The sequence below is a fragment of the Phymastichus coffea genome, unplaced genomic scaffold, assembly GCF_024137745.1.
Source record: "Phymastichus coffea isolate CEN01 unplaced genomic scaffold, Cenicafe_Pcof_1.1 PCOF00031, whole genome shotgun sequence".
NCBI lineage: Eukaryota > Metazoa > Arthropoda > Insecta > Hymenoptera > Eulophidae > Phymastichus > Phymastichus coffea.
The window spans coordinates 2,338,922-2,350,751 of NW_026706842.1; the positions used below are offsets into that span (position 1 = coordinate 2,338,922).

At 31.4% G+C, this 11,830-nt stretch overlaps 1 protein-coding gene across 2 annotated transcripts; it reads right to left on the bottom strand.

Annotated features, from left to right (window-relative positions):
• Positions 1–97: 97 nt before the first annotated feature.
• Positions 98–3,123, bottom strand: LOC131663137 (septin-2). Of its 2 annotated transcripts, none has more exons than XM_058933277.1 (8): positions 2,809–3,123; positions 2,384–2,501; positions 1,900–2,236; positions 1,711–1,822; positions 1,443–1,635; positions 1,247–1,374; positions 997–1,170; positions 98–588 (listed from the first exon to the last, which is right to left on the bottom strand). In XM_058933277.1, exons 1-8 carry the CDS (start codon positions 2,836–2,838, stop codon positions 412–414), a joined length of 1,269 nt encoding a protein of 422 aa, XP_058789260.1. In that variant the 5' UTR covers positions 2,839–3,123; the 3' UTR covers positions 98–411. The 2 variants fall into 2 exon arrangements, with proteins under 2 accessions (XP_058789260.1, XP_058789259.1); XM_058933276.1 differs by having other exon boundaries at positions 2,384–2,504.
• Positions 3,124–11,830: the final 8,707 nt, after the last annotated feature.

Consider the following 11,830-nt stretch of genomic DNA (forward strand, 5'->3'; position numbering starts at 1 on the left):
AGTCAACCCTGTCCATCTCTAGCCTTTTTTTATATTTTTTATTTAAAAGGGAATATGTAATTAAATCATCCACGCATGTAAGTAAATAATTCGTTTATTCATAATTTTGTATAAAGATTTGTCCAACCATAATATTTGGCTATACGTAGTAAAGATACATCTATCAAAAAGTATATTAAAATTAAATATTTAATAGAAAGTTTACAATACTGAAATTAAATATCTTACTTTTTAAAATTAATTTTCGCGGTATGTTTGTTACAATACCAATCAAAATGAAACATTAAGACAACATTATTTCTTTTATTTAAAGTTGAATATTGAATGAATTAAGTAAAATTGAATTTTGTTCAAATTAGTCAAGAAAATAATGCATAATTGCAGTCTAATGTTAACGTTCGTAACTGCAAATTACTTCTTTTTGCTTTTGCCTAAAGTAAGAGTGTGATGAGATTGCGATTGTATAGCAATTTGAGTCTTTCGTCTATTAAATTCTTGAATATCATCTTCCAATTTTTTTCGGCTTTCCTCTAGTTTCTTCTTTTCATCGGTATGATCTCTTTTTAGTTTATCAAATTTGTTATGAAGCTGGAAATAAAAAAATTTTTTAAAGTCAACTTATAATATGATTTGTTTGATTTGGATATATGTGTTAGATCAAATTTGTTATACAGCTCTCAGACTCGTATAAATATTGCAATCATTCTATTAGATAAACTTTATACAGTCATCATTATTTGGCACAGTAAAGTAAGCCGTTTGAAAAGTTATTATAAATAGTCTTTTGTTCACAACTCAACCTAAATAACCTTTGAGCAATAAATGCATCTACATTACACAGAAAACTGAAATTACAAATATATCATACATGGGAACCGCTCATTCTTTCACTTCATGGAAGCATAATTACTGCACTAAAGGCTTTCAAAAAATTGTTTTTTACTATTAATACGCGTTATCATACTAATATTATGTTTTGATTCTGGAATGACCTACTTCTTTTTCTGCTTCTTTTAATTCAGCTTCAGCATCTTTTACTCTCACTACAAACATTTGTCTCATTTCATCTTCTTTCTGCTGCAATTCTTGTAAATGAGTCGATCGTTTTGCTTCACACGTTTGTTGAAAACTTACAGGTTTATTCTCGCTATCAACGTCGCTGAATCCCATCTAAATACAATGGTATAATTATTTAACATATTTGTACCAATTGCAATTTTAATAGTAGTGTACAATCAATATATACCTGTTCTAGTCTTTTCTTTCGATACAATTCGTAATGCCGATTATGAGTTTTCTCTCTCATATCTTCCATATTTGTGCGAATCAACATTTCTCTTAATTTTACAAAATCGCAATGGGATTCATTTTCAACTAAAAAAATAGTATTATATATTACTTTTATAAAGTATAAAAAATCTTTATTTTAAAAGTCTACACACCTTGTACTGTTCCCCATGGGTACTGTCGAGATCTCATCATTTTATTGCCAACACGAACAAAATCTGTACTTCCTACTACAGCAAAAGGTACATGAGCATTCATCTGAGTATTCACTTCAGTAACACTCTCATCGTCAGTTGGAAATTGGTATATATTAACACCATTACTTTGAAGTTCACTTATAATTTTACTCTGCAAAGATTAGATCAATTGCTTTTTACATTTTGCAAATTTTTATTTTTGGAAAAAATTTTGGATTATATTTACCTTAAACTTTTGTAACTCAGTCTTTGATATAGTATCAGCTTTGGCAATGATTGGAATGATATTCACTTTTGTATCAAGTTTTTTCATACAAACTAAGTCGATTGACTTCAATCTATAAATGTTTCAATAGATTTTACAGATATTACTAAAAAATTGTAAAAAAAGTTATTTGTAAAAATAAATTCTCACCCATGTCCTGTAGGACAAATGAAATAAAGACACACATGAATACGACTATCATGATAGGCAGAAAGTGAGCGTTTGATTTTCAATTCTTCTTGTAGATAAGCCTCAAATTGAGCATCAATATAATCCACTACAGCTTTGAAACTGTCTTCCTTATTAACTTGATCTCCATAGCCAACCGTATCAACAATAGTCAGTTTTAATCTAACATTACTTTCTTGAAGCTCATAAGTATGTGCTTTCAGCTTAACAGCAGGTAAATTATGAGGACTTGGAGTAGACTCAAAACTGGTGTTGAACAAAGAGTCCATAAGAGTTGATTTACCAAGTCCTGTTTCACCTGTTTTAAACAATGCATGTTTAGTTTGCTCTTATTTTTAATGAAAATTATCTTACACTATTTAAACATATATAAGGTCTGAAAGTTAGATTTTTATTGAAATAAGCACTGCAAGATTAAGTAGTGAAACAATTTAGATTATCTTACCAATGCATAAGATGTTGAAGACAAATCCATTTTGCACTGATTTATTAACTAATTGATCAGGCAAACTATCAAAACCAACATGTCCAGATAACTTCAAATTACGAATACAATTTTCAAGCTGCTGAAACATAATTATAATGTACATCTTAAGACAGTTATGTAAAAATAAGGTCAGGAACCAAACAGTTATAATCCAAATAAGGTTCCGGACGTGATTGAATGCATCGATGATTAAAGATTAAAAGCAATGAGTATATAACCAACGCCCTAGTCTCTACATTTTTTGGTTTTAAATCCATATTAATAGTTCATAAAATAATTACTTTAATAAAAATAGATTATATAATCAATCATGAATTGAACTAATGATACGAATATAATAATAATAAATAGTACTAAGGAAAACAACATAAAAAAATACTTACCTTCGCTCGTTCAACGTCTACAGCCGCCATCTTTAATGAGTCTGCCTGCGTCCCGTTGACTACTCGACTGTGAACTGTCAGGATTGTCAGATCAGCAGTAACACACTGAAGTTAAACGCGGTACGTACCTATCTACATACATAGATGTATAAAACTGTATGGTTACGAAGTATGTCTGTGTGTGTGTGTGTATGCGCGCGCGAGCGATGTGTGTGTGTATACAATATATCCGGATGGTGATAGAAGAGAAAAACGTGTCTGTTGAGTCTACTTTCGTTGATTATTAGGCCCCGGTCCCATAGGTACATACGGATGCGGACGGATACGGACGCGAATCGCAACTGTAGTAACATCACTAAAAATATCTAGTTCGATTATTTAGTACCAACACTACTGGTAGTGAGCAAAAGTGACTGTTGTTTAAAACTGTAGCGCCGAACATACCACATTTAATGAACGCCTATCTAACCTTTACATTATTGCAGTCTATAAGATGGCAAACGATAGAGAATTGATAGACTTTCAACTACAATTAGTGGAATTAGGCCTTAATTTTATGGAAGTACTTGAATATATGAGAAGAAGAAGAAAATATATAAAAATGATATGTATTAATCATCCCAAAAACTTTTTTTACATTAGCATACTCATCAATAAGCAATATTCATAAGAATTTGAAAAGTAAATTGTAGACCTGACATTTGAACATTAAATGTGGTACGTTCGGCGCTACAGTTTTAAACAACAGTCACTTTTACTCACTACCGGTAGTGTTGGTACTAAATAATCGAACTAGATATTTTTAGCGATGTTACTGCAGTTGCGATTCGCGTCCGTATCCGTCCGCATCCATACGTACCTATGGGACCGGGGCCTTATACTGTATACTCAACTGTACTCCTCATTCACCCATTCATTGTCCGTTTACGTGAATAATCTAAAAATAGCAAAAATACAACTGGTACGCAGTGCCATCAGTAGATGGCACTATTTTCCATTTGTTTTAAAGTGAGTTTTTTACTATGACAGTGATGAGAATCCGATGGGCAGAGGAAAGTTTCAATGATTCAACTCAGATTGAAATCTTATACCAGATAATTAACTGACAAATTTCAGATTTATTATTCAAAATATTGCATGTCGTTTAAGAGTCGTACATTTTCATATTCCGATGATCTGATCGATAACAATAATTAAATTATCCTCGATCGGATCAAAATTCCGATAACGTATTTTTAGTTTAGTATTTTTTCAATACACTGTACGTAAAGTACGATTTTGCCTCAAGCTTGGTGAAAAACGTGCGCTCAAATTGGCACTTTCCACTTTGTTTCGAAAAATACTTTAGCTATATATACATATATACATATAACATATATACATATATACGGGGAAAGAAATTCTCATCTTCTGTGCTTTTCCAACTTCGCTTTGCACGGACTTAAAACTCACACGAAACAAAAATCTAATTTCTCGTACTAATTAGATAATGAACTTTCAATGATAATTTCTTGCACTAATCAAGTAGATGTACTATTGGAATCTCATATAAATATTTGTAGCTTTTCCTGTTGTTGAATTTCAATAAATTATATTCTCGATTGATATTTTTTGAAATATTGTGCCTTCGGTAAAAGACAATTTCCTGAAAACTCATATGTGTTTGATAATAAACGATCGATTATGAAATTGATAAACAAAAGATATGAACATATATAATTTACAAACTTTATTCAAATGCATAGTAAATAGAAATATTTTAGCCATTTATAAATTGTATAAAAGTAACAATGACAAATCAAGTGTAATTTAAATGTAGAATAAAAATGTTTAAAATTGAAAAAACTACGTAGATCTTAATTGGGTATGTGTTATTTGTTTGACACGGGAAATGTCAGTTTATTTTAATTTTCTGATATGGATCTTTACTATGAATTATGACCGAAGTTTTGACTAAAGTTGGGATTATGATAAGTATGAGAAAGTAGTTTTTAATAATTTGAAAAGTAGTTTCAAGGATACACTAAGGCTAGCAACGAATTGCTTAGCAAAGCATTTGCCAGGAAAATTTATGCGTGGTCATTCGATTGCAGTTATGATAAACGCAATTGTCTGGCCTTACACGTATCGATTGCGAAGGTATCGTCTTGGTTGATGAGTAAAATAAAACAACTGAAAGACATTAAAATAAGTACCCTTAAAAGATATGAAACGGCCGGGGGAAATTACAAAGCAAACACTTACAGCATGTTGGTATGTGCTGTACAATTAGTAAACACGTAATTGTAGAAGTGACACACACACACACATATCCGACTACAGCTAGCTAATCAGATAACTCTTACTTATTTACTCCTTTTCCTAATATTCGGACATCGTTATTATAGAACCCGCAAGATAGTTACGAAAACTATATTTAAGAATGATTTTCCAAAAGTATATTAGCTGTAGTTACGATATGAATGACTATTTTTATTACTCAAGATATTTAAGTTGATTAATTTATTCTATTTATTGATAAAACAGTGTATCCTCGGAATAAAAATTGTTATTTCACCTAACTATGAAGAATTATTGTCTATTTTCATTAAAAATCTTGAATTGTACAGAAAGGACAGGTTAGATTTTCTAATACAAATAGAATTTTTCAGGGTTCAAGAAAAAATTTTTAAGCGCATACTCATTTGGATCGCCTTATTTCTCACGTAATAAAAAAAACATTGATATCGCACATTGGTTTACTAAATTAATTAATCAATTTTAATTGAAATTGGATGGACATTACATGGAAATTGTAATTTTGGTTGAGGCTCCGAAGCGTCAATTTTAAACATTTACGGTCGTCTATTTTACTATTTGTTTAAAATTGGCGCTAATTTGCAGCTACAATCGAAAATTGCAGCAAAATAGTCGATTTCAAAATAATCTATAGTTGCTACAGCCCATTTGTATGATAATTTTACCTTTTTATAGGAAGGTAGGAGGAAGGAGATTCACTTAGTAGGAGGAGTAGAGGAATATGGACCCTACGAGTTATATGGACGACCTTGTCTTTTTTTCTATGAAGTTGAATACCTTAGATTTCAGAGTTTTTTTAACATGTTTATTAGATTATTATTACTTCACACCATATTCCATACGGCCATTATCTGTATTCTGGATTTTCTTAGGCTTTTGAAATTTTTCGCATATTCTTCGTTAACGTGTCTTAATTATTATTCAGCATGTAACATATATGTCAATTACTTGTTCTGTTTAGTCAGTTGCTGACAAATATAATGACAAATACATTTTCTAAATTATTTTTTATCGATATGGAGCTTTTCTTCAATTTTTTAATTAAAAAAAGACAGAGAAATAAGTGCTGCTCGGATAATGACCTAACTCATAGCAATTTTTCCTGTGTCCTCTTTATAAGAATGTTCAAATCGATAATGCGTTCTAGAAAAATTGCAAAAATGTTGCTGTCCAGCATTGATTTTTACAAGATATATTCTAATTCAGTTAAACATTGCATATATGCAGAAATCTAGATATATCCAGAAATCTTCCATAGATTTTCATATCGAATATAAAAAAAACTATTTTTATTTGTAAAATATAATTATCAAAAAATTTTGTATCGTTTATCGCTTTGCGAAAAATATTTTAATGTGAAAAATTAAGAACGCATTAACGAAACGTGTCTGTGCAAACTGCTTCTTTGAGAAACGAAGCGGGCATGTGCAGTAAAAAGAATAATGCATACTTAAACTACATGTAATGCAGTCCCTGACAAGCTGACGCATATATAATTTATCGTTTAGACACACGTCTGTTTGGTAAAATAAACAATTGACAATTTTACGCATGATTTTCGGAGAATTCCTTTATTTGGAGTTATGGGAAATACACCCAAACCATGTCGTTTTTTCAGCCGCGGCAGCCTTGCAAAAGCCTTTGTACTTCGGCGGGAGCGATAGAGAAGCTTGCCGTTGAGTTAACCGATACGGCTATACACGTTTATGCAAAAGGGAAAATTTGAATTTCTCAGAAAGGCTGTTTTTCAAAGTTGCACCCTGTTTAGTCAGCTGCAATTTATAAGCAAAAGAGACTTGCAATTTACCTTATCATATTTTTCATGAGAAAGTATTTATTCCAGGACTTTGTTTACGTTTACTGGTTTTTTACGTATACAACTTCAATGGTATAAATTCACGTAAAAAGATGCCAAAAACTAGATAACTTAAAAGAAGCTTTGTTGACGTCGAATGTTCGTAAAAATAGACAATCCTGTAGATAGAAAATTCGAATAACATACGTACACTTACACACACTAATGTGCGCAGGTAATGACTAGAGTGAGAGTCGATATACTAATGATTCACTTGTTGGTGAGAATAAAATTCCATCGAGTTCGTTCAATAGGACATTGTGTTCCATGGCACGTACACACGGCTAACGTATGGGTTTTGTTTCATTTTTGTGAGAGAGATGATATAATGAGCCGTTGGATCGCGCATTTTTAAATCTGTGCGTATGCACGTATCCGAAACTCGTTTCTTCCCATATAAACGCACCCGAGAAATTTTGTTTTTCAACGACAGATAAGAGTAGATGCTTCGACAAAGAAGGGAAATTTTTTTTTCTTCTGTGACTATCTGATTGTCGGATTGCTATCTGGTGATTAGGATCATTGTTCATATTTTGCTAGGCCACTTCTCAAAGCACATGCACATTGTTTTTTAAAAGCATTACGAACTTCTTCAATACAATTCCACGAAGTTAAATTTATACATTTTTTAAAATCAGAATAATGTATTATAGATGAACATGCAATCAAGATACGAAGAATAATTGATTAAATTAATTCACCTTCATAGGCTTTCTATCTTTCTCTCCCTCTCTCTCTCTCTCTCTCCTCATCCTTCAGTCATTTCTTCTTCGATTTCTTCGGCCTCTTCCTCCTAGTATCTTGAATTGCATACCTAAGCCTCGTCTCTTACATTTTCTTCCACGAGAACTTTAAAGATTTATTAAAAGAACTGTAAAACAATCTCGATATAAAATATTTTGATATAAAGCATCGCATGAACGTAAAAATAAATAGTGTGATTTGCAGTCTATTACGTGCAAGTAATTTGTACATTTTCTACAATATTGTTTACAAAGGATACTTATTATACTTATCCTATTATACCGTTAATAGTAGACAGTTCTCTGCGCTACATCTCAGTTCCTATCTTATTGTTGATGGTCATGCTTTACAGTGACTTTCATTACCAGTTCGTTTCTTACCATAAAAATTCAATAAAAATCTTAGGAATCTGTTAATGCACTCAACCCTAGCACCAAGTTTCACAAATGTTTTATTGTAATTTTTATCTAATCCAATGTTAACCTATAGATTAATTAAACGTTATCGTATTTCAATATTATCGAAAAAGCATGGAAAATAATATAACGTATTAATATTTTAGTTTTCACTATATTATGCAGCAGCATTTGGAGGCTGCTTTATACGCTTTAGATCTGCAGATAACTCAATGTCATCTGAACCATCTTCGTTTATGTCATCACCGTCGGCGATATCAATTTTAGGTTGATTTCAATAAAGAAAATAGAGTAATAACTGAAACAAGATTATGAAATTATTTTTTGATTGAATTCCTATAACAATATTATTGCTAACCTTTCTTTCTTTCTTTTTTTCTTTTAACAGTCTTCTTTCTTTCTTTTAACAGTCAATTTATTTTTCAGATATTCAACTTCACTTTTATATCTTTGTATTTCAGTTTTATGATTCCTTACATCCTTTGGAACATGTTCCAAAACTTTCATTATAGCATTGATTTTCGATTCCAAAGAGATTTTACTCGAATCACTCTTGGAACTTGCGGATCTCAACATCCATGGCGTTTGTGATCTCTATCTGCGTAACGTCCTTATTTGGGATTTTGATCTCAACCCATGTGATGTTCTCGATCAGAATTTCGATCTCGCTGACGATTTCGATTCAGATAATCCGTGTGGCTCTGATGTGACTTGTTACTTTTGTTCGACTCCAGCTTCGTCATCTGAAATAATGACCCGAGTCCTTCTCACATTGTGACACACAGATAAATGATATGACGATCATTCAGCTGCGCGTCTGATCATATAATTGAAAATCTTGAGTATTTGGCCTCTATGATGCAGTTACGTAGTGTGTTGTCTCCTTGTACAAATTCGATGTACAATACATGTTTCTTGGATAGTGAATGTACACTTCGTTGCGCTATTATATTTATGTTCTTATTGATTTTCTTACGTCTGAGTTCCTTAACTCGATTAACCACCACACGCACATGTAAATACACTTAATATCGGTGTGACTGTGTGAGAAGTATCTTGCGTGCATTACAAGCGAAGCATGCGTTGCGCTCCGACGTGGCCATCTCGATCTCAATCATGACGATTTCTGTCAGTTATTATAGGTTGCGGTCGATAATTCGATTCTATCTTCGATTGAGATTTCAGAAATAATTAGAGAATTATACGTATATCATTGCAATTTAACTCTTATTTTCTTCATTTTAGCAATGCGAAAAATGAACAAATCATTACGTCAATAAAAAATGTTTTATTTTTAATGTTTCAGAATAGCTTCCGTGACAAGAGAACGTAACCTCATTCTTTCTGATTCTTTAAAATTCTCAATTGTTTAATTTCAATCGGGTTATTGGGTTATTGGATTATTGATGACAGACCAATAACCAATAATAACGATAATAATTCAATCGGCCTGTGATGCAGGGTGATGAGAAAGGTCGGTGTACAGTATGTCTGTAGCACATGCAGTTCTCTAGTTGTGCAGTATACTTTTACGTTCGCTTAATTTTGCGCGTTGCACCATTAATTAATAATTGTTCGTGTCGCTAATTACAAATTTCATATCAGTTTTGCAAAATTAACATTTTTAAATCTCTTTTGACAAATACTACCCTAATTAAAATACTGTAATTCGTGATTTTTCGTCGTGGGTGAAAATCATATATATAGCCCACGTTAACTTTAACGTGTTTTCAAAGTTTGCTTATGGTCAATTTAAATGTATTAAAAAGTAGCAGCAGCTTGTAACTTTCTCAAAATATCAGTTGATATACTTTTATTCATATGCTGTAATCCACAACGAGAGTTCCATTCACATATAATTTCTAGTCAACTTAGTTATTGGAACATTTAGTTAATCTACAAAATTTTGTAGAACCTTTGATTTTTTAGAACTAAATGCACGAAAGCTATCTGATTTTTGGTAAACTTGCTGAATAAATTTATAATTAACCTTCTTATTATGCCTTTACACTGTATGCCACGTAGGATTTGGCCACCCACAAGCGTTCGTGTATAGCTAACTCCGTTTTCGACACCTATCTGCATTTGTAGTTGTAGTCCCAGCGTTTCATCATAGCAAGTGTACTCTGAAAAGAAGCTAACTCCAAAGGCGATGCCATATTGGTTAGCGTTGTCATCAGCATTGTTAGTCGTTTGTTATTTGTTATTGTTTTCTGTTGATAATTGAAATGCACATTTAATAAATTTTCAAGTAAATATAAAATCTTAGAAGAATGCATTAACGGTACGCGTATGATTGATTTGTATCGAATATAATCGATTAAATAATTCTTCAGGTTAGCAGCGAAAAATAATGAGTAAATTAGTATTGTTAACGTTTTTGTGTATATAGTAATTTTCGAATAGTGACTACTTAATATTTATACATCGATCAAACTAGCTGTAGGTTTTTACCTATTATTTTATTGTTATATAACTTGCGTAATTTGCTATATATTAATGAGTGCTTTAGAAAAAAGTTGATTAAATTTAATTAATTTATAATCATTCCGATATCAATAAATTATATCTACTAGAAAAATTTAATTTTTCAATCATTTACGTTATTTCACAAGTAAAAATAATTTTTTGTATTCTATGTGGGATTCCATGTAGGATTTTTGGAACTAAAATATTTTTTAGTAATCCTGCATGGGATCCCATGTAGGATTTCTAGAAACTTTGGAACCCTATATAGAATCCCATATGAGATTTCCTATTAAATTCTCTCATGAAATCCTATATTGGAATCCCATGCAAGATCACAGATGGGATCGCATGCAGAAGTTTCTAGCCGGTGGCTGTTCAAGGGGACCTTGATCTGCAACGTAAGCCCCCTGGCTCCTAGATTGTAAACTGTTTTCATAAGGGCATCTTCATTCTCACCCATACAAAAACATCTTGTAAAAAAATAGAATTGGCATGTAAATAGGTTGCCACTGCTTACAGAAACTGTCAATTTTTTCACTTTAATTAGAATACAGTTTAATTAGAATTTAGTTAGAATACAGAAATTGAAATTTTAATTGTGACTACGAAGTGTCAATTTTAAACATTAACGGATGTTCTTTTTGCTATTTGTAAATACGAACCTAATACGTTATCTTATCAAGTTCAAAATTGACTCCGTAGTCACAATCGAAATTACTCCTGTGCACAAATTGCTCGTAGCAAAATAATCGATTTCAAAACAATTTCTAATTACTGCAACCTACTCGCACAACAATTTTGTCTTTTTTAAATGGAATATGTACACATGCGTGATCTTACATGTTTATCGTTAATCTACTAATCGTATGAATACACTACCGTATGAATATCATTTAAATACTATTACAGCACAGCGTGATATATCAAGACTTATTCGTTTTAGATTTTTGATAGTTATTAATTATTTTTCTTGTTATATTTTTATCTTGTAAAAAGTTGCAAAGATATATTACAAAATCTATGAATGGCGGCTATGTGCCAAAGAAGCTTTTTTTGCAAATCACATGTGTTTATTTTCTAAACAAAATATAAATACGTATTCATAAATGCATTTTCATAGCAATCAAAATATTTTTTCTAACAAGTCTTAATCAAAACTACTTCTGTTATCCCTAGAATTATATAGACTCGCAGAACAAGTTTTGTTTACATTTAATTTGATGGAATAACGTAGACTTCG

Coding starts and splice junctions, on each gene's coding strand:
- LOC131663137 (XM_058933276.1), bottom strand. CDS start 2,838: ATGGCGGCTGTAGACGTTGAACGAGCGAAG. Junction 2,505..2,808: donor TAGACGTTGAACGAGCGAAG/GTAAGTATTTTT, acceptor ATTATGTTTCAG/CAGCTTGAAAATTGTATTCG. Junction 1,823..1,899: donor ATTTGTCCTACAGGACATGG/GTGAGAATTTAT, acceptor AAACATTTATAG/ATTGAAGTCAATCGACTTAG.